The sequence below is a fragment of the Strigops habroptila genome, chromosome 8, assembly GCF_004027225.2.
Source record: "Strigops habroptila isolate Jane chromosome 8, bStrHab1.2.pri, whole genome shotgun sequence".
Lineage (NCBI taxonomy): Eukaryota > Metazoa > Chordata > Aves > Psittaciformes > Psittacidae > Strigops > Strigops habroptila.
In genome coordinates, this window is record NC_044284.2 from 57,281,950 (window position 1) to 57,306,045 (window position 24,096).

The 24,096-nt window shown below is 40.3% G+C and overlaps 1 protein-coding gene across 6 annotated transcripts in view; it reads right to left on the reverse strand.

The window, feature by feature from the left end:
- GLIS1 (GLIS family zinc finger 1) overlaps window positions 1-24,096 on the reverse strand; it is a 204,657-nt gene that overhangs the window by 76,979 nt on the left and 103,582 nt on the right. For all 6 annotated transcript variants that reach the window (XM_030493503.1, XM_030493502.1, XM_030493498.1 and 3 more), the window contains one exon: window positions 20,694-21,795. In XM_030493503.1, coding sequence (XP_030349363.1) covers window positions 20,694-21,795 — 1,102 coding nt within the window. The remainder of the gene's footprint in view (window positions 1-20,693; window positions 21,796-24,096) is intronic.

Consider the following 24,096-nt stretch of genomic DNA (forward strand, 5'->3'; position numbering starts at 1 on the left):
CATCAACCACTTATATTGGGAAACATTAACAAGTCAGTATTTGCTAGCAGATACCACAGGGTTACCACAGTCCTTTTCTATTTATAAACATAGGAAAAAGCAGTCACATCTCACCTGATGCTCTGTGGTAGCTGCTGGTAAAGGCTTATTCTTTGTTGTCACTATGCTCTACTATCACAGCAATACTTAAAATGGGAATTTTGCATGATACTGTCAAGTTGAATTTCAAGTGATAACTGATTCCTCCTACCTTGCAATAACAAACCCATATTTTAGTATCAGGCAGCTGGATAGCACTTGCTACCTTTTAAAAGCACTTCTACTTGTTGAACAAAAGTGCTGGCATCAACACATATAACACATCCCAGTAAACTACTGATGGGTTTATCAAATATCTCTGGTTTCTGTTAGCAATTACTCACACAGGCACATACTGCTATGTAATATACTCTGTAATCTTAAATGTTACCCCTAACTCTTAAGGCAGAATGCCATAGCATGGTTAGAAGCATCCTCTGTAAGCTACCCCACCAGAATCCAAGGTCTGCTTTGCAGGAAAAGTAACAGCTATCATTTCTTAATCTGCAGCTCTACAGCAAGCTCACTGCACCTCAGAACCATGGCAGAAGCCAAGATGATGCCATCTTAGGCCTGGACTTCTCCTAAGAACAAAAGAAGCTGCATGCTTCTCCACAAGAACCATCTAACACATTTTGGAATTATGTCTGGACCACCAACAAAGCTGCTGGAGAAGAAGGGGAGCAGTGTTGTATTGCAAAGCTTTTCCTTACAGTTCCTGTTACTGGTTATTGGACATCATTATAGCCTTTATAATGATGGCAGTGTAAATCAGCAGGCGAAGCCTGAATAGAATGTTCTATCCTTGTCTCCCAGAGAAAATTCCTGACCAAAGAAGGGATAAAATAATAATTTTGTTTTAAAGAATCACTTTTTTTCTCGGGTTTATTTTGGTTTAATTTAGCAGAATGCATAAAAGAAGGATAAAATAAAAAATCCATAAAGCCAAGAAAACCACAAAATCCCCTTAAAAAAAATGAGATTTATGTTCAAGTTTGACATGGCATAAACAGGCATTACAAACATCATCTCTGTTCCAATCAGAGTAATAAAAATTGTCTTACGAATTATAAGGCTATAAAAATTGAAGATGACTGTTTCTGCAGTCCGCTTGGCGTGCACTAACTTCAGTATTTGGAATTCAGATGTAAACAGCACTGCTGATTCTTCACGTGCTGCCTGTCACTTTGGCTTGCCACAGACAGATCACAATGTATGTAAGGGGGAGGCATGTCTGTGGCTGCTCCCTCAAGCTGTAAAGCACTCGAGCTGACCCCACAGGCAATGCAAGGGGACAGAAATGATCAGAAAGATACTTTCAAAGCAATGTGCCTTTTGCACTGGCTGGTACTGAAGGGAAACTTACCCTCTTTACAGGGAAAAATTAGGGGAAGTTTATTGCTTTAAAGCATCCTTTTGCACATTAATGTCTGCTGAGATGGAAATCTTCTTTAATCACGTATTGTGGAATGAAAGACTGTTTGAGAATGTTACTTTTCTGGCTGTACTAAAGTAGGCATCCACTATCTCAGCCCATCATCTACAAAAAAGGCAAAACTTTCATAATAAAGCTGCTGTAGCTGCAACGACACAAATATAGAAAAATCCAAGCCAATGGCTTTTATCCTTTGTATCAGGAAGACTGGATCTGCTACACCTGAGCAGGACAGTGACAGCCCTGCACTCGCAGTGTATGCCATTTGTTCCATGTAAGCACATCTCCCTCTATTTATACAGTGCAGTTCTTACACCTCCCATCCTGTCCATTAGTTAGATGGATTATTTTAACAAAAGCTTATTTACACCAGCAGAATACAAATCCCACACATAAAGGCTTACTGGGGGTGGGCACTGCCCCAGGCAGTCTCACCAGGGATGGCTGTTGGACACAATATTTATCCCAGACACCCAGACCCCCAGGGCTCATCCCACATGGGTCTATCCCAGCAGCATGCCATGGCTCGGAAGAGGGAAGGCATTCTGTCTTTCTCCCTCTGGCACAGCCATGACAGGCCTGCTGTTCTTGTATACACCTTTCCAGCTAGGCAGTAGGATCCAGCAGCCCATTGTCACTAACTGTTAGGGATGGAAATCCTTCTCAAAATGAGGGTCAGGGTCCAGTTCTGCAGCAGTTCACATGAAAGGTTAATTCAGGTGCTGCAAGATCTGCTCCTTTCTGTTATCTTGGAAGTATGGGAGAAAAAGTACATACTGGACCTATGGCTACTCACTCCCTGCCTCCTACATTCATCTGCAGTATGTAGAAGAGAATGAGCACATGAAGAAGTTAAATGTGCCTGGCAGCAGGTGAATGATCTCACTGTGACTTGGTAACATGTTCTGCATAGGTGGTGGGATTTTACAGGTAAAGCATGACCCTAATTCATGGAATATATATATACCCTTCCTTTCTCCAAGAATGAGGCTGGGAAGAGGGGTAGAGGGAATGTACACACATACATACAGGTATATACTTACATATATACACACATATAGATAGATGCTTTAAACTATGTCCAGAATAAAATACAGAAATCACTAAATTTTGTCTCCATTACAGCAGTGCTGCCAATCTACCACCAGACATTCCATCTTCCGTATAGAATTCAGTAAAGCTATCAATCCAAATGTAAGACCCATAGCCAAGGTATCAATAGCAGTGACATATTATGAAACTTTCATTCCCTTTCCCCCTCCCCTTCTACCCCAATAATAACTGTCAGGCGATCCTGGCAATTTCACAAGCATAGCAGTGATTCAGCTGGCAGATTTCAGTGGATTATTGTGGCCAATTTGGAAAAACTCTAATAAGCATTACTTTCCAAAAACCAATATAAATCTGGAAGAGGGGATTGTTAAACCCAGGAAACTACAACAAAAGACATTAATTGCATTATTTTTTTTTTGAAGGACCTTTTGAATTAATTTATTACCTGCTAGCTTATAAGGCAAATATGTAGATAAATATATTATATATAGACAAAACCCACTGCCGTGACAAGGATTTATTTATATTGGCCATATATACTGTAGGAAACTTATATATAAATATAATTTACACACAAACACTATGCTCATTTATGGCATTATATAAGCAATACATTCTGGTTTATGTCTATATGTATACCTTCAGACAATTAGGATTAAGTTATTTACTCTCACATACACACATATGCACACAAGTGATGGTAGATAAAACAAGAGGTCAAAGGTAGGAAGAGATCACAGTGAAGCAGAAGCCATGTGTGGATTTGTAAGCATGTTTTAAGGTTTCTACATAGCCTTACAACAGAATACAGCAGTTTCTTAAACTGGGCCTACAGGACTTGGAAAGATTTCTTGAACTTGTTTCTCACTTGCTGCTTATGTGTAATATTTAATAACTACTGGCCTGCTCCGGAGCCTGGTGAAGTGTATGAAGAGCTTTCGCTTGACATCAGTAAATGCTGGATCAGGCCATTAATATAGAAAGATTTATCACTGCCTCTAACTTTTGTGTCTTTGGGGATTGTGTGAGAAGAACGATGGAACAACCACAAGCCATTTTGGAAGTTCAAACACTAAATGACTCAAAGATTCATCCTGCTGTTGAATAACAGTTCTGAAAACAAATTAATGTATTTACAATAATGTGATGTAACCTCTGATTTTCTTATTTTCCCTGTTGTGAGACTGTTAGCTCGTATACGTGTTCTTCACATTTTGTCTGCGTTCTCTTTCTATTTATCTTTCCAAAACACGTCATGAGTAGGTTTGGAAGTAAAGGAGAAACTCTTTCCCTTCACAGTGAACTTAATTCTTCACTGGACCCAGTGCTCTAAAAGGCTTAGTAACACAGCGACGAGCAAATATTTAAGTAACAGAGATCATATAGCCACATATGGCTAAACCTGGTCACAAAAGCTGCATTTATTTTGATAACTCAAAAACAGAACTAGGATTTTACACCCCATTATTATTAATGAATAGACCCAGAACAAACACGGGAAGCCAAGCTCGAAAATAGCTACTGCATAGGACACTCCTGCTAAAACCCAAAGTACCAACCAAAGAGGTAACTAGATCAGAAATACACACACAAAACACAGGCAGAGACTGTGGCAGAGCCACAGGACTCCCACACAGCTACTTTTGCCACCCCTGAAGGCTTGTGTCCTGAACCTGAACATGGTCAGCACATCTCCTGTCCAAACATCAGCCCCCGTCTACCCCGTCTCTGGTATTTCTAAGTCTGCTTCTTACTACCATAAGGGTCTGAGAAACCTTTAAGCTTCTATAAATGCAAGTGCTCTTCACAGGTCCTTTCATGTTCTCAACCAGCTCCCTCCAGAGAGTGACCATAATAACAGACAGCTGAAAAAGGGGGATTTGAACCTTCTGCAGTTGACAAGGTCTCCCCACACCAGTGGGACTGCCCCTTGTGGATGCTCACTTGCTCATGGTGCTGTGGCCACCCTGCAGGCCTAACCTTGGTACCATGAGGAGCATGCTGAAGGGGACACAATTAACACATTGGCCTAAGCACCACTATTAGCTGTCACTTTTATTAATTCCTGAATTAACCGACACACCATGCTAATAAATAACCAATGGTCCTTTTCCCAGTAATTCTTAATTTTTTGTTATCTAGATAGCCCAAGACCAAAAACTAAAACAATCGCTATGTTGTAAAGTTAAAATTCTTCATCTGCAGATTGAACAGATCTGTATATGTTCAGAAACAGAGAGGGCCAGATTTACAATGGAAGAAAGGATAAAGGAGTTGTCTCCCTTCCTTCTCCTTTTAGCACTACACATTGATACATTCAAATCAGACATGCCCACCCCAGTCCCCAAAAGACAGCCAGGCATGAGTTGTCTGCTTAATTTGAGAAACACTTGGCTTTTAGTGGGATATGACTGACTGTAACAAAAGGCTCCAATGTCTTGCACGGTTTTGCCCTAAACGTTTCTGTAATGTGCAATTACCATAGAAGTTACTGAGAAAACAAAGTTCCTGGATGACTCATGTTGCATATTTTCCCTAAACCTGAGCTGAAAAACTTCAAGGCCTCCCAAACTGAATCACCAAACTGAATCACCGCGTTTTCAAACATGAGGAGCCACTTACAGAGAGTACCATACAATGGAGCTGTGCGCAGTACAGCAAAGCCCAAGGAAACTCATCCACTTCTGTAGCAGAAGCACTCAGCATCTTGTGAACTGGGACCTGATTATTAAGCTTGTATCATTCTGGCCTTGGCTGTGCTCCTGCAGCTTGTTTGCGGTCAATGGGAATTTTGCCCCGGCTTTCAGCACAGCTGAAATTTGCCCTTAGGAATTGGCAGAGGCTTAGAGTTTGCAGCTGGGAAGGCTCCATGCAGGTGCACAAAGGATGGAGACCCTGCTTTGCCTGGAGAGACCACAGCTGGGGGACGTCATGGGGAAGCAGAGGTGTCTCTGCTTCACAGCTTTGTATGGCCACTGGCTGCTCCAGAGCAGATGGGCCAAAGCAAAGTACAGATGGGAGGGAAGGAGAGCAGCATTGGCTACAATCCCACCTGGGAGCTGCAATGGCCACTTCATGGCTGTTCCAGCACATCCAAGAGCAGAGACATGCCTTCTCATCAGCAAATAGTTCTACATATTTACCAGAATAATCAGCCCCTTTGCTCTCAGCCCTTCGCATCAACCTCTCTTCCCCTCAAATAAGCCAAACAACTTGATAGCTAAATGATGTGTCTATAATGTCTTTAATAACATTATGAAGTATTTATCAAAATTTATCAGAACCAGACTCAGAACATGAATAAAGCCATTGTACACTGATAAATGATGTAAAGAACTGGGAATCAGGATTTAAAGGCTCTCTGTTCTTCATCTTTCATAATCTAAGTTAAAATTGGCTGCAGCCAGTCCTGCAAATTAGACAGTCCAGCCACGGTTGTTTACTAGTAAATGTATTTAAGCAACATTTGCCAGTATTCTATATTTACCATTTCCTTAAGTACACACTGCTGTCTTTGACTGCATGGAGGGACAGACTTGAAACAATGACAACATTTTCAGTGCAACATTGCTATCAAAGGCACTCAATTTAACATACAAGATCTGATATCTTGTTTTATCTAAGGTAGCTATTTTGCACACAGTTGGGTCTTTAGCTTGAAATGGTTCCTGGGCAAAGCACCACAGATTTACGATGATATGCTGCCATGTTTTTAGGGAAAATATGCTTTTGTTTAGGCTACAGTTAGATACTTTCGGTTTTTCTCTTGCAAACTGAGACTGAAAACTCCTGAGTCAATTTATTTAGTGTGAACTGAGGTAACATGTATCTTACTTAAGAAACTTTTGCAACTAAAGAGCCTTTAACATAGCAAGACCTAAGAGCTTTCCTTCTGAAATGTAGGGCTGCCATGCAATTCTTAATGCACCCCAGTTCACAAGGCTAGGAGCCATGTATTGTTTGGAAGCCATGGGGGTAAATCAAATTATCATGAATGACGGTAATGATCCCATACTTGCCTGAACATAATACATGTTATATAGTCTTGCCTTTAGGGATTTTTTTTTTTATACATATAATTAGTATAAATGGCTCACTCCCTTCTCTTTGTTGATTTTACAAAGAAATGCACTCAGGTACAGAGTCTGCCTTTCCCAGGTTAATTATGGGAGCTAAATCAGCCATGCCCATCACGTGAGAAGTCCCTAGGTAATGCCTTGGAAAGACCCAAGTGCAGTAAATGAAGTAGCGTAACACAAAATGCATATGACTGCGCTCTTCTGGATGGAGCTAGAGGAGCTGAGCTGTGTCAGGGGTTTCATAGCAGTCCTTTTACACTGACTGGGATGGGATTGGGATCTAAATGCAGTTGTCAAAGGGAACTCCTGGGCAACCAGTGTATGCTGTCCTGGGACAAAGCAAGCATTCTGCTAAGTACAGGTCAGTTAGAAACACACACAGAAAAAAGCAAAGGCTATATAATGAGAGAAGACAATCATCATGGACTTTTGAAAATCCAGAAGGTTTCTTTTCCTTGCACTTTTCTTTCCCAGCAAAATCAGGCCAGCTCTGAGCTGGTAAAAACTGGCAAATTTCCTTTAGTCTGTGGGTCATTAACTCTGAAAAAAAGGGCAGTTTCAAAACCAGTTTTGTGTACAGCGTTAGTTTCTGTCAGCGTTGCTATAAACAATCGAAATTGAAAGTATCTGGGATGACTACAATACCCACTTCTTTCTCTTGCCATTCAGAGATGTGTTCCAAAACAGATTTTCCTGAAACAATTTATACTTACCAGAGCCTAAATCTTACAAGCTGAAATATTCAAAACAAGCTTACTCTACCTTCTAAGTTTGCACCACTGGTTTACACAGCTGTCCACCTACAACTGTTAGACTAATTCTTAATGGGGGTGCTTTCACCTACTAAAGGGAACAACTCATTCAAAATCGCTGCTGCAAATACTAAGAGCAAAGAGCTGGTGTGCTCTGTACTTCCTGATTAGCAAAAACGCCTTTGCAAGGAATCTCAATCCGTGCCAAGTGTAAAACAGGAAGGCAGCATTAACATGCTTTTCATTATCTTCCTTTCTGCCGTGTCCGTCATGCTCAAAAGATGCCAAAAACTTGCCAAAGATAAGCCCAGGTACAGATTTAATAGAGAAGATGTCTAGAAAGGAGCTGGCTTCTTTCCCTCTCCCCAAGTTTTGCTTAGCATCATCCGATTATGATCCTGAATCTGTGCAGCTCCCCCATCCCCAACGCAGCTCTGCCGTGCACCCTTCCCCAGCCACACACAGACCAGCCCTGGGGCTTTGGGACACTGATCAATGCCCACCAAACAACGTGATCCAAAACTTCAATTCCACTGCCTGAATTTTGAGGAAGTTGGACCAGGAATCTGCAGGTGAAACTTCTGTGCTCAACAATCTTTAATTGCCCCATTTCACAGCAGAAATAAAATACCCAGATGTCATAGCACAGCCATTTCTGGCACAATGGTCTGTGTGGTATATTAGCATTCACTGAAATCAATAGCGAAGCTTTCGTTCACGGTGAGCAGAAACTTTTTGTTCTATAAAGGTCAAATCTGGTAAGGGCAAAGCAAAACAAAAGGTGTCTTTCTTGGCAAACTGACTGCTCTAGCCGGTCATCCCTGATTTCACACATGCCAGTGAGCAAAGCGAGCATCTGTTTGTGAAATGGTCCGAGAGCCTTGCCGGGAAGGACAGTGAGGCCACATCTCCACAGATGCTGAGCACCATCTCTCTGCGTGGTGACTGTCCCCAGCTACCTCCTAGCAACATTAGGGGAACAAAATATACAAATAACGCCTTGAGAGTGCAGACACCTGAAGGCTTGAACTGTACCCCAGTGCCTGCCAGTGCAGTTCCTCCTCTTGTGCCTAATGGTACGGTTAGTTTAGACAGAAACAAGGAGTAAGACAGTTTAGATTTAAAACCATTCTCTACAGTATATTTTCCAGTTTTTCAGACAGTCCAGCTTATATTATTCATACTGTTGGGCATCTTCTATTTCCACTATGAAAATATGCCACCCTAAAATATACCTCATTTTTAGGAAACTTTTACTGAAAGATTAGCTTTAAATTTTCCTTTGCTTGATTCTGCCTGGTCACCCCTTATTCTCTATTCTCTTCCTTATTCACTTATTCTCTATTCTCTTCTAAACGATCCCTCCTTTTCCTTGTTCTCCCCACTCCAGCCCTTATTTAATTCCTTTAATCATTCCTTAAAAGATTGTCTCTGTGTCCCCTTAATCGTTTTTTTAATTTGCCATCCTTTAGGTGAGTGCCAAAGATGCTAAAATGAGAAATGGATGCTTGCCATAAAGGAACAGAACTCCTGTAACTTCAAAACAGTTGAAATCGTGAGAACTTGCAGGCCATTACCCCATTATGTGAATGGTACTTTTACAGCACTAGAAATGAAGTAATGCAGCTACAAATATTCATGTTTTAAATGTGCTGTCAGTCTAATGGCCATAAGTTGCCTGAAAGGTACTGATGAATGTTAGGGATGTCACAGACCACAGTTAAGAACACCCATGCTTCAAAAGGTTCCTTCCACTCTGATCCCTTTTAACTTTGCTCAGTGTTAAGAAGACTTTACCTTTTAAAAGCCCTAAATTTGCTGCTTTTCAATATCCATCTGTGAGGAGAGATGATACAGAATCCCTCACTTGGCCTTTCCTGTGATGCTCACTGTGTACCTCTAATACCTCTTCTTCTAAATTCAGCAAAATCTCTTCAAACCTGGCAGTATTTCTGCTTGATTCCTTTTAAAATCTGAACAAAAATGGTCAATGATCATCTGAGAGAACTTTGGCATATCATTTCAGCCCAGAAGTAAGATATATACAGCAGGAGATTTGCCAATCCTAAGCGTAAAGCATGCTATTTAGTATTTACCTGGCTAAAAGACGAGAACTTAGTGTGCTCTCTGCATCTGATGCTGATGTCTGATTTCTGCATGTTTGTTGTCATCTTTTCACTCTTTGGCCTTGAAGACAAAGCACAAGCTAAAAATGTTTAGTTAAACCAAAGCATTGTAAACAGTGACTTCTGAGATCCCCACAACCATGCAATTAAAAACGTCACTGTGTTTGAGGATATGCAAGAAGATAAAAGCCTGTGAATAACTGTGATACTTTTAAATATTTTCACATAATCTGCTTTTTTCTGCTCTCCCCATGTCTTGTCCGAGAAGACAATTTATTGCACGGAGGCAAGTGGGCAACATGTCAAGCATTTGATGTGGTTTTGTTGAAAGCACACCACACTGAGTCAGGTCTACTGCTGGTTTTCTGTGAGTGCAAGCATCACAAGGTATGTCTGTTGCCAGATCCCTTCTCCTGTGGTATTAGAATGTGTTTTCAGGCATCATGACTTGTGCCATTCTAGGAGTAGCCCCCTGGGCCTTGTTTTATATGGAGACAGTGTGCTTGGGGTCTACATGGAACTGGGTTAAGACTGTATCTCTTTATAAGGGAAAGCAAAGCAATTCCTACAGCTGGTCCTGCACAAGGGCAAACGTAGTTGTAACTCGTTTTGAAATCAGGGGGAAAAAAGGGCAGGATTTGTTTCACATGACTTTGAAAGATCCTGACTTAAAAGTCATGGTGTTGATGATACACCTTTCTCAAAGGCACAGACATAGAATCATAGAATGGTTTGGGTTGGAAAGCACCTTGAGATCGTCTAGTTCCAACCACCCTGCCATAGGCAGGGACACCTCACACTAGACCACAAAGGTGTTCTGTGCCTCTGGGTGTACTGAAGGGATTATTGTAAGGTGACATGATACCTGGGATTGCTGAGCTCAGTGACCCAGATGGCCCTACCAGTTTTGCCTTGTGTTTGCCTTTTTGTAATACTTCATCTTCCTCATTCTCTCCCTGAAACAGAGTGAAATCATATCAACGTGCACACAGCAGATTAGTTTTACAAGGTTCCCACCAGTCTGACATTCATCAGCTTTCTAATCTAATAGTAACACAATACCCTTTACAAGTACATGTTGAAGCAGCATGCTCTCAGTCTGAGTCCAAGGGCTGCGGGTTAAACTGATACCCAGGTTCTGCGTTCAACCAGCCGCTGAGTGACTAAGTCACTTCTGGCATTCCCAGGGCCTGGCAGCCCTCCATGCAAGGGTTAAAGGAAAGTTGTAAGCAACGGTTCTAAAACACTTGGAAGAATCTCCTTGAATCAAAACCATTTCATAAAAGGCTCTCTGCCAGGCAATAAAATATTTTTGATGGACTCTTATTTTATCATTACCCATGTAAGAAAAATGTATTGCAAGAATCCCAACACAATTCAGGGAAGTAATCATTTGCAGATTTAGTAGGCATTCTCAATTGGCAAAAATGAAAGATTTATTGTAGGCATGATGAAACAAAGAGCAGTTGTGCAAACTTTACTGAGCTGGCTTATGAGAACATGCTTTTTCCATTTCCCACTTTTAAATGCCTTGGATGCAGTTTCAAAAGACAGATCAAGATCAATTATTTAACACTGCAGCCACACTGTACCTGAGTGTAGGATCTCTTCACACATATGCTATCTGTACACAACAATAAGAGGAGATCGAGGGAAGACACTGCTATAGGTTACAAAAGCAGACTTTGAAATAAAACTCCTATTGTTCCTCGATTCCACAATCAGCCCAGGGATGTAAATAGAAAAGTCAGGCAATGACAAATGTCTGTGATATAAATGCTATTTGAAATAAAGCCCCTTTGAGTTACCCAAACACAGAAAATACAGGTGTCCTTGAGACAGAATACAGGGTGCTGAATACTCTATAATGGCAACATTCTCTTTGAAAGCCACTGTAGAGCTGAATAAAATTGCTGTCTCGCATACCCTTCCTCACATGAATAATGGTCTGAAGTAGAAGGGACTTTCTGGTCAGCAAAGGCACATTGTCTCATACCAACTTTAAGAAATAGGTGGAAAAGGCAGGAAGAAGGAGGTCTTTTTCTTGCCTTCTCTGCCAGGCACTCAATGTGTGACTTTTGGCACTCTGAGGCTGAGCCATTCTTGGTACCCGGGTGTAAGTTCAGGGTTTCTTTACAATTACACCAGTATACATGGATAGAAAGCAGCAGGGGAATTTGCCTTCATTCAACTGTATCTGGAACTTGGGCATGAGAGATTTCACCACAAAAGATGCTGTAGGCAGGCAGAAGAGTGAAAGCTTTGAGATTCTCAGCAGAGGGAACCGTGAGACATGCAAAATAGCATTATGAATGTATTACATTATCTCACTCTCTCACTGTGATTATTCACCCTCACTGTGAGGGTGAAACAGAAGGATTTATTTCATTGTATTTGTGATGAAATGGAGATCTAAGGTCAAAATTTCCAGAAGTGCTCATGAAATATCAGTAACTCACTGACACACTGCCTGGTTTGAAAGAAAGAGGACCTCAGCTTCAGAGGTGCCCTATTAGAGCAAGGCTCCTCCAAAATAAAGCTATCCAGACCCAGGGAATCTTGAAAATCTTGCTCAGTGCGAGTTGTCAGATGCCAGAAGGTCAAGTTTTGATATATTTGGTTTAAATAGCACATTATTTTTTTACTAGGCCCACTGGGCTACTTGCTAAACAAGTGAGTGAAGGTTTCGGAATCTGGCCCATTGTGAAGCCCAACCCGATATAAACACCCTGTGCTGTGCAACGATGGCTTTTTATTCCTCATCTGATTGTTGGTGCCAAGTGTTGCTGGTTTGCCCCGAAGTAACAAACAAATGCATCACATTTAGAACTGAGAACCAACTGCATAAATGACTGCATAAAGTTTTTAATGTGCACTAAATTCCTCCTTCTCCCCCGAGACTCGACTCTACAGCCTCTGTGCTGCCTGCAAATGCAGATTAACATTTTTATTAAATGACATATGTTTCACTAATGCAGAGTATTAAAACGTATTGGCCTAATAAGAAACATTAATGAGCAGATCGTTGGCACGGCTTTTAAACAATATTTAATTTTACTGCTTTTTAATTTGACCAAGCCTTCTGCCAGGTGATTCAAACTGGTTTTCCTTCTTGAGGTTAATCACTGCTAAATCACGGAGAGTTCAGAACAATTCCATGCCATTTTTAATAAGTCCCACAGAACACATACAGAGAAATAAAATAAAGCCAAGCACTTAACCTCAAGAACACAATCGCAAGTACTTTGCTTAAAATCTTAGCGCTTTCAAGGTCTCCACTTTCTATATGACAAGATTAATAATATTCAGATTCATTTTAAATTTCAGGAAGAAAAAAAATATCTTCTCTCCCTGCTCCTCGATATTAGATATCTGCAGACTGCCTTCAAATCCCTCCATGCAACCTTCTTTCCCAGACTTTCTGGAGACAACCCACCCCGCCAAAATGATGCTGGACCCTGCAGAGTTCTAGTTTTAGGACCCGACTGCTGGACACATCTTTGAGGTACTTGTGAGGTGTATCAAGACATTCCTACAGGAAGCAGGTAGTTCACAATTCTATTTACTGCTCTGTAAAACTTAGGACTAGAATGGAGAAGGCATCTGACTACTTGAGCGTGTATCACTTCATCTTTACTACTACACAGATTCGTGTAGTGAAACTGATGAAGGATTCACTTCCAGACAGGATGGATAGTGAGAAAGAAATCTTGTCACACTTTTGCTACATGGGATATGGTGAGCTACAGAAATCTTTAAGAGTTATTGCAAACCCCGTGCTCAGAGGCTGGAAAGCCTTTCTCTTTTTGCATCTTCAGATGTGATCATTTGATAGAATTCATTGATCTGCATGGCAAAGAAAGTGATCTTGTGGTGCAGCTGGAATGAATTGGGAGTTAAGAGGCTGCTTGCAAGGTATCTTCAAACAGTGATGCCTCATGAGAGGTTTATAGGTCTGTGCTGAGACTGGGATTTGAATAAATCTGCATGTGGAGTATCACCCAGAGCCAGGCCACAGCAGAGTTGGAAATAATTCTGAGTGTCTTAAAATGAGAAAGAATCACTATTTACTGAGTTTTGTGGGACAAGAGGATAAAGATAAAACCATAGTGTCGAGATGTCATTTTTGTGTGCAAACTGGGCAAAGGGGAGGCAAAGGAGCCTAGCTGAAATTTTCCAAAACTACCTGGGAGACATGCCTAGAAGTTTATCTGGCAGCCAGACATTGCAGGTCACAACTAATAAATTTCACTTTCCTAAGCTGGGCATGCTTTAGCCTATATTATTTGATTAAGAACATGAATGACTTTGCTCAGCGTGAAGGAGTTCTGATGCAACTATCTCTTCTATGTGCCACAATGGTGCCAAGCAGTACAGTCACTGTGGAGAACCATTTCTAATACAAAAGCGTTTCCTTCCTTTAAGATGTTCTCTGACAATCAGAGCATTGCCAAATAATTTCAAAAGCTCAGGGTGTTTAGGATTCTGACGAGTATCTGCTGCTTTGTAGGAAAGTGGATCATTTTCCTTTTACTCAAATCATGCCACAGTTGGAATTGTGGTTTAAAGTATGTATTTCAGTAGCCAAATCAAAACACTGAAGAATGAAATCAGTCCAGGATGAGCTGAAATATAACTGTTTGGGGGACTTTGCTAACAAAACAAAAACACTGAATAAATCAAATGTGGAAAGCTTTTAAACAACCAAAAAACCCATCTTTGTTTAACACTTTTTCATTCTGAAATGGAATGTAAAAAAAGATGGGTTAAAATACAGAAACATTTCATTATTTCTGAAATAGTACACTGGTTAGAAAATGTCCATAGTAACAAACTTCTCCAGCCCTGTTCCCTGTCACCCCATCATTTTGTTTTCCAAATTGATGGTGACCCACATTCACCAATGGTTCTCTTCTTAAAGCTCTGTTTCACTATGATAGTACTCCCGGTTTGAGAAAAATGGCATGGAATACCTGGTAACATTCTGATGGGGGACATGGAAATGAATATCCATTCTTGTGTCACAAGGCTACCTGTTCCCTAACCACTATCTGCTTAGTCCTATCACCTTACCTTCAGTAGATTCTGTTATTAGTGGAAGCTATCCAACATTGTGAGCACCATAATAGTGGTACTTAATTACATTATATCCTGTGACAGCAAGTTTCATAGGGTGAGTACTCACTATGTTGTGGCGATATTACTGTTAACTATCACACTTCATTTCTTACTTCAAAGACTGAATGAACAGCAGTATCTACACTCAGTGACCAGCTTTGTATAAATATGCCAGGAAGACTTCAGGATAATTATGTTTTAACCAGGTCCCAAGTTACTTAATAATTTATCAAGTCAAATAAAATACACCTAGACCTTTTAGAATTAAATGCTCTTGTAGGATAAAAAAGTATGTATTTGAAAGCCCCCTCCATGGAAGTTCCATGCTATACCTTTAACTACCATTTATCAGATCTCTTCAATGTCCTGTATAACATTTTTAAGGCATACAACTGAACTTGAAAACCATTCTGGGTGCTGGCAGTGACAGTCAGAATTTACTTCATTTGTATTTATTCAGATTTATGCAAACAAAAACCTGAGAGCAGCCAAACCCAACCCATATCAAACTGCTGGAAAATAACACAAAGGGCAGCCAGCCCTGCTTGGTCAGAGCAGAAGTCCATCTAGCCCAGCATCCTATGGCTTCTTCTACCAACCTGATAAAGCAGATGCACCTCATGGAATGTCCTGAAGGTCAACAATCCCAGGACCACACTGGGAAGCTGATAATCCCTCATGGAAAACCCTGGCAGCTACTCCCTCTGTAGCTTAGCTCAAGAAGGAAGATCTTGAGCCTCTAACACCACCATACCATTGTGCCACACCACTGCGCTGAACTTCCCATGTGTATCAAGAACTGCAGACTTGCATCTGTCCTATTGCACTGACACATGGGACAATCCCACCCACAGTGGAATCTATGCCCAGTAATTTCTATGGCCTTTGCTTTGCAGGATCTGCTGGTGTGGAGCTCTCCTGTGGATAGGCAAGAGTTCAAATTCACCAACTGCCATTGGGCACAAGCTAACAGTGCCAAGCTTAAAGCCATTAGCCAGCCTGCCCTGCAGTGCTGGTGCATGCTTAAACCCTGTGCTGTTGTGCAATCTGTAGTGGTTTTTGCAAACAAACAAACATCGTATTTTCACCAAACCACTGAACTGCTGTCTACTTCTCTACTCAGAGTGGTTTTAATGCTGCAGTTCCTTGACAGTATTGGGAAATGCCACCAGAGACCTAATAAAAAGAGAGATCTCTGGTGAGGCAGCTTTGATAGAATGGATGTTTCCTTCTATTGATTTCAAGGGAAAGAAAGTGAGCCTAATATTATTGTTGGTTTTTAAAGCACTCCTTTGGCATCAGTGCATGACACCCTTCACTCCAAAAGCTGAAAATACTTCCCAGACTTCCACAACATTCCCTCAAGTCAGGCATGGAAACTTATTGTTTAGGTGAAGTAACTCAAAAGCATATAAGCTGGTGCATGCAGACCTATTTACCCTGCAGGTGCAGGATTGTCCCTTAGACTCATCTGTAGATGTAGCCTGTAGAGATCTCATTACTCACCATGCATTGCTAGACTCATGCTCCCCACTGACCGCAGACAGTATAATACTTGTTATCGACTGAGAACAGAGATTCCACATTGGTTTCCTTAGTAGCAGAAGCAATACTACTAATCTGCTCTATAGGCCCCTTTCTCCTGTAATTGTAGTAAGTGTTACAAATGTAGCCGAGCCTTCTGATTAATGTTTTCGCAGGTTTATGACATGTCAAATCACCTGCGTCACAGATGTACAGTAAAAATAACAGGAAACTCAGCCAGGCCTCTATCTTTTGCATAATCTGTACAAAAATCTGTTTCATAGGTAAATTGCAAATGGTTAGTTTGTGTGGTGTAGTGATTTGAGCACAAGATCTGCACTGGAATGCTAGAATTGTGTACAGATGCCTTTAAGCGAGTTACTTATCTTCTCTACGTCTCAATTTCCCCATGTTTAATGCAGGACCTATAGTGTCTCACCCTTAGGGATTCAAAAGAACTGACTACAAACAGCAGAGGTGCTGAATTTCACTGTGTGCAATACAGCACTGAAATCATTGCATCAAGACTATTCCCAAACTGAATGTGTTGCATGCATGCAAGAAAAAAAGATTCTGCTTCAAAGTCTTAACTATCTAGGCAAGCACAAAGAGGTCTATAACATACTCAGGAGGCATTTGTTTCTTCGAAATACATGAACTAGAGACATTAACAACAGCTATTAGCACTGTCCAGCTCCTTTCATGGGTATCACATGCATTATGATACCCAATTTCTATAAACACTACTTGAATATTGTAGAAATTATATATGATAAAGATATTTACCTTGATCATGTCTGTGGAGGCCTGCAACGTAAGTTCCCTGAGCACATACATATGCAGTGATGGGAACTTAATTTTCTACTCTTTACGAAGCCACAAGAGTGCAAGAGGGTAAACTAATAAGCCAAGTATGGATTTGTCCAAATCAAACAATTCTAGACAACTAAAGGAGCAGCTCTATATTTACATTTGCAAGCAGAGGCTTAAACTGAGGATGCAATATCTGGAGATCAGCAGGGTTCTACCCACCAAAGTATTGGAAGAACTGAAAGACAGTAAAAGATGCAGCTATGAGAAACTTATTTCTTTTTTTATATATTAAAAACCATTTAAGCTTGCTAATTTTTGCTGTCTCAGACAATCAAAATTCCAATTGTCTGGGACATCAAATCTAAGAAAGCATGAAATTAATCTTCAGAAGTTAAAGTCTTACAGGCATTGCATCATTATTTTTGTTGGATATATTTTTGATTATAATGCAGATGAACCCCAAATTTAATAAAACTAAAATAACATGAGTTAAGTATGAAACATAACAGGATATTGCAAAGAGATTAGGCAGTTTCCTTTAGACTACTTGCAGAGCCCAAGGAAAAACCAAACTGAGAGACACAATGACGAGAAGGCACTGCTCAATTAGAGTATTTAACAGAGGATGAAAACAGAAGACTCATAGCACCGGTTTTGGCAAGGAAACACAGTGAGCAGAATATGGACCCGAAACATCAGTAGTTCTCTCCACCAGATACTGTTTTGCTTGTCGAGTGTCTGCACTACAGAAAGAAGCAGGCTAGCTAAATTTAAACCAGCTGTAACGATGAGAGTGTTACAGTTGGACTGGACGAAGCTTACCTCATGAAAGTATTGTGGAAACTGCTGTTGGAAAGATAATAAAAAGATTAACTGCAGTTTTAGTGAACCATTTACTTTTCAATCAAAATGTCTCTTGTATTTCCTGTTCTCAAGTAGCTTGAATTCCAAAATTCCTTTGTCTATTACAGTACATAGTAGCAAAGCCTGTCATAAGAAATTAATAATTTTACAAGGAAAAGTACTTGTATGTACGAGGGTGGGGTACTGCTCACTGTTAGTTTCTGAGCAGTTCAATACCTAGTCAGCCAGTAATCTTACAGAGAGGAACAAAATCGAGGGCTTGAAAAGAAAGTACAATGGGTAATTGTGAACAGCGAAAGAAAATCTCCACTACAAATACCAAGAGATGTAAAGTTACTTTAACAGAGCTACAGCAAAAACGAAACAAAATCTCAGACCTCTATAGACAGAGAATGAATTGCCTTCTTAATTTGCAGGAATAACAGCACAATTATTACCACATCAAAAGAAAAGCCATCATTTAAAATGACATGACATCACTGCACAATGAAACACTGCACAGCAACCCTGGTTTAAAGTGGAATGGAATTCGCTGGGCAAATAATCCCCACTTGATATTAATAACTTTAAGGAGCCATGTTGCAGCTTTCAGTCTTGCCCCTGTTAGATCAAGGTCTTTCCAGGGTAGAAAACTAAACCTGCAAAGGCGACATATTTTTCACGTGCTCACTTGGATCCAGCTTTACTCCACACAGGATTTCAGGTTGTAACATTTAATACATGGATACCTCTACTGACAGTGGAAGGCTCTTATTCTGGGAATAGAGGAGTTAACTGCATGTTGTGCAATGTAAAGCTCCTAGTTCTGATTGAGGCATTCCATGTATGGGAACAACTGCAATATCTGCTCAAATAAAACAGATCTTTCTGTACTTACATGCCAAGGCTGTAAGACGTGCCATGAAGGCTGTCTGCAATATCAGATGCAAAGGTTTTTCCAGCCTATTCACAATGTTAAACCTTGAGATGTTATCAAAAGCCAGTTCTTTACTGCAGATGAAAATAACTGAAAGTAGGAAATTTTTAGCATTTGCTAAGACATTACATGATTTAACATCACTGGTTTATCCAGTTTCCTGTAGGAATGGGAATGTAACATTAGAAACCTGCTATACAATACCCATCAAATATCCATTTTGCGGAAAAAGACAAAAGTTACCTCACCCATGGAGTCTACTGAATCTTTCAGCATCGCAGTAAAGCTAATCAGGGTTTCATGTTTTAAGTATTTCTTTTAAACAGCATGAGATAAAAGGGGGAAGAAGCCTGATCTCATTCCAGATGATAAAAACACTAAAACCAATAGGCTAATTTGTAAGTATGCTTTCACAGCTTGCTTACTTATACTTTTGTTTGGAAAGTAGCAACTAACTTGCGTTATCCTTTGAGGATTCCTGGTCAAATATAAGATATAAATAGGAAGTTAAATTCCTTTGTACAAATTGTGGTTGAGATACTTCTGGAAACAAGCAAGTCAGTTTCTTTCTCTCAAAGGAAAAAGAAACAGGTAAGTCTTAGAGTGTTTCCATTTTATCTTGGACAACTTGATAGTGTTCTCTGAATATCTGCATTGTTTCCAGTCTTATTTTAGGGAATACCCACTGAACAGCACAGACATTAAGATAACATTTTTCATTTATCCAATGGAAGCAAAAAGATAATCAGGATGACCAATTCCAGAGAAAATTGTTCTCTGTAACACATTTTGAATACTGTTGTCTTCTTCCTTCTCCCTTCCATAACCATTGCAGGCCAGCAAGCTTCTTCTTGAACACATGAAAAAATCCAAGATTTTTATACAGACATTCTTTCCTATTCCTCCATAGAAAGCTCCAGCTTGTCATGGAAAAATTTGCCTTGATCTAACTTCCTTACAAGCATTTTCCATTATGATCAAAACAATAAAATAGATATATAGTCAAAAAATCCATCTATCGAGAGCCACAACCTGCTGCTATAACCATTCCCTTTGTCTGTACTTGTGTGTGTGTGTGTGTGTGTGTGCATGCACACGTGTGGGTGTTACAAACAAGACTTGCCAAATTTCATGGCCCAATTTGGAAGCTTATGTCAAACTTGTTTTGCTTCATCGGTTTCAGTCAGGGTCTTATATCATTGTTGTTTCAAACATGTGGAAAGCTTAATGGAAGTCATTAACTTTTATTTTAGTTTGGCCATATTGTCATCATGGTGGGCAGATGCAGAGATGGTGTTATTCCCAAGATCCTGGTTTTGGAACACTGATGTTGTTTACATCTTCTTGATCAGAAGAGAACAATGGTTTTTACTTATTTTTAAAGCTCTGGTTTGCAAATGAAAAAAGCCCCTAAAACCTTTGAAAATGTAATTAAAGATATTCTTTTATTCTTTAACTGTTTAAAATCCTTTCACAAGTTTCTTTTTCTTTTCTAAACTACCATTTGAAACTCCTGCACTCACAACTCTATGGGTTATTGTTCAGCTGAAGGAATGAAAAGAATTTCATTAGATGTGTTTTATGTTTCTTGATTAAAAATGTCACCCGAGGCTCAGTGACTTTGTTTTACATTAAATGACTGCTGTGTGCTTTGATCATCACTTTATTAATGCTTTAATGAATATTTAAAAAAATAAAGCACTGTATTAAAAGTTAAGCTCTCATATAAGGAAACTGAATCCTCATTCCAAGAACTACAGTATTTCTTACTCAAACGTTTCCTTCCAGATTAAGGTTTTCTCCAATTCCCCTTTAGCCTGCTGCAGACTAAGTTATAGGAAAACACAACGATTATATTGGAATAAGACTGAAGAGAGAGCAAGAAAGAGAGCAGAGCGGTATGTTTCTATTCAAACAAATATATTCCAGACTTACCATGCACTTGTTTGGTTTTTCTCCAGAATGAACCCTCATATGAATCAGCAGTTTGTATCGAGCATTGAAGGGTTTATATCGGCGGACACAGCCTGCCCAAAAGCAAGTGAAGTCCTCTCCTTTCCGCTGGTCAATGTGAGTCTTTTCTATGTGTCTGACCAGTTCATCTTGTTGGTCATAAGTGGCACTGCAGTCAATCCACTGACAGACCTGTTTGCCGTTGCTGAGGTCCTGTTCGTCCCCATCGCTGGGCTGGAGGGACTTTGGAGACATAGAGGCATGTAAGTGAGGCAGCGTCCCTTGAGCCTGGCTTAGCTGCTGGTGTAGATGGTAAGGGGGAGGCAGCCCCTGGTGATGTCGAAAAAGATCAGCAGTGGAGGAATAATCATCAGCTGGTTCTTGTTTTAAGAAACTCACCTTCTGGGTGCCGTGCGAGGTGTTTTGATGAGGGATGCTAGTACCGTTCATCAGAAGGCTGAGGCTTCCATTCTCCTCGACTTGCTGCATTTGTATCTGCTCACAGTCACCTCTGTCACATTCAGCAGAAATAGGTACAAGACATGCTGGCGGGGAGGGAATACTGCAAGGGTTTCCAGGCTGAGAGCAAGACTGGGGCCGAGAGGATTTCTGAGCACTGTGATGACTGATCTCCACAGGATGAGAGGAAATGCCAGCTGAATTAGTTCGCAGTCCATTCACACAGGTGACCAGTGACGTCTGTGATGTGCGGATGATAGCTGTAATATCAATTCCTTCAGCTGAAGACGGCACAACAGAGATGCATCTCTTCTTCAGGTTGCTTGTTTGTAGCCTGGCCGAGTGCTGAGGAGTGCCAAGTGACAAAGGACCCAGGGAGGAGCTATGTTCATTATTAAACAAGTAGGATGAAAGTGAATTTGTAAAGCTATTATTCATTAGGTCTATTTCAGGATGCAGACTACCAGAGGCTCTTAGCTCCATCCCCTCCGTAATCCTCCTATGCGTGGAAGCCTCAGACAGAATCTTATAATCACTCGGGCATTCTTGTTTAATGTGCTGAGCCGGGTGACTTCCATTCAGGCATGGAGCAGCAGAATCAACGGAGTCTTGAAACCTGGGTGACCTGTAATACAGTTTTCATTAAGTATCACTAACTACCACAGGCTTTATGATTTTTCTATGAGACACAACACTTGTTAAGTCCTACAGAATAGAAGCACTTGCTCTCTGTTGAATGTTGCCAGTCTAATGCAGCAATTACACCAAAAACATCTGCAATGTTTCCTCTACAACCCTTGTAAAGGCAGCATCATTTTACAGAGGATTAATTTTACACACTGGGTTACGCACAGAACAGACAATCTCCCCTCCACTGCTACAGGCAGTTCATCAATCACAATCTAGGTTTTCAATGCATAATAGATTGGGCAAAACAATAGCTGAGAACGAAGTTTGAGAGCTTTGGGCATTTTTGAATTATTCAAATATCAGCGTTTTCCTCAGAGCACACTGGGAAAATGCCTTGGCATTCTCGTTCACACGAATCAAGAAAAGCTAGCTGAGCTTTGCTTACATCTCAGAGAGATGCTTTCCTTCACTAAATTAAAACAGGAGCAAGGTCAGTGTGGAAAAAGGAATACAAAGAAAGAAAGCTCGCTTTCAACCAGTGGTCCAGGGTAAGATCTTGATAATACTTGAGAGATAAGTATTTACTTCCTAAGAGGTCTACAAACCATAACTAAGAAAAGTTCACAACCTGTAGATTTAAACTGGTAGTCTGTGTATTCCCAGTTCCATTTTTCGTATTAGAATCTATACGTGTCTGCAAATCAAGAGAAAATAGCTCTGCAGAAGTGATTTTTAGTCTTTCTGGATGTGTGCTGAATCCAATCACTCAGGAAGGAGAACCTTGGGGAACACCACATAGACATTGCAGAAAACCACTGCATTTAGGAAATGTTTCCTCCTAACATTCTTCTTCCAAGCAGTTAGCAATTGGCTTATGCCTTAAAATAAAACATTTTATCTCAGCTATAAACATTTACCGGGGGTGACCCAACTGTGTGTTTTTTCTTAGGACCAGAGGGTGTTCCTTACATGTCCCTAAAGCATGGGAAGGTTTAACCTATGGCTTCATGATGCAGTGATGTGCAAGACCAAGAAGAGGAAAGAGTCTATCTGTGTGCAGGAAAGCTGTACCTGAACTAATAAACCCTCCAGAGAGGTGCTCCATGGCTCTTACACTGACATGTTCCACTTAAATGAATTTTATGCTTGATGCTAGCACCACGAAAGCTGAAGAAAACCTGGCCATTGGGCATATTGTGTGACACCACAGCTGAGATAAATCTGACACATTTTAAAGCATGAAACACATATGCATAAGGTATTTTGGATATACACATACATTAAACTGCGAAGCTGCTGGAGAAACTGCATTTATTTTACAACTTTGATGACTTCATCACTATTATTTCCATTAATCCACTACTAACATTAAGGTGGAAAGCTGGGACAACTTCTAACCCTTCCTTGATGATAGCTCTCAAAGAACTACCAGTTAGAAAGAACAAAACAATAACAGCAAGGTTTAAAAAGCCTTTCTTCCCAGGAAATTAAAGTTGTCAAAAAATGACATCTGTGAGGCACCCAACTGGCAACACCGCATCCACTAGTGATAGGTTCTAAGCTCCAACAGTTTGTGGCCAGTAGGGCTTGATATAAAAAACCCCTTTAAGGTTATGAGAGAAGTGAAATTCCCCACCATTCATTGCTATACAACAATCAGATCTTCCATTTGCCACCAGAAATTTAAAAAGAGGTTTCCATAAACCATTAGTTATAATTCCTCCCTTTAGGTTTGGTCTCAGGGTAAACTGGTTTTGCAGATGATAAATTAAAAGAAAGAAAACAAACCCCAAATCCAACAGTATTCATACATTATTTTTAACATTTACAGAACTACATGTCTGTAAAATATGGGGCATAAGCATATGTAAAAACCTTTTCTTGCAAGTGTTTGGGAAACCCTGCCCTGCTAGCTTGTAGCTACATTGCTCGTAGAATCATAGAATAGTTAAGGTTGGAAACGACCTCAAGATTATCTAGTTCCAACCCCCAGTAGAAAGGATGCTGCTTTAAACTCATTCTGAGAAAGGTTTTACAGCACACCACACCAGACAGAATATTTCATATTACTTAGTTTCTTCTGTATGAGAACTCTGCTAAATAATTCAGTTTGTATTATAGTTTAGTGGTCCCAAAGCCTCAAGTAAAGTAAACACAACACATTTCTTCCGTCATATAAAGCTAACCCAAGCCTGACATTTCAGCCTGTGATAATTGGTGTCATATTATTAAGCTTTATGTAAAGCTCCTATCTTGCCAGAAGTCCATGTGAGGAGTTCAAGCTGAAGTCTGTGCA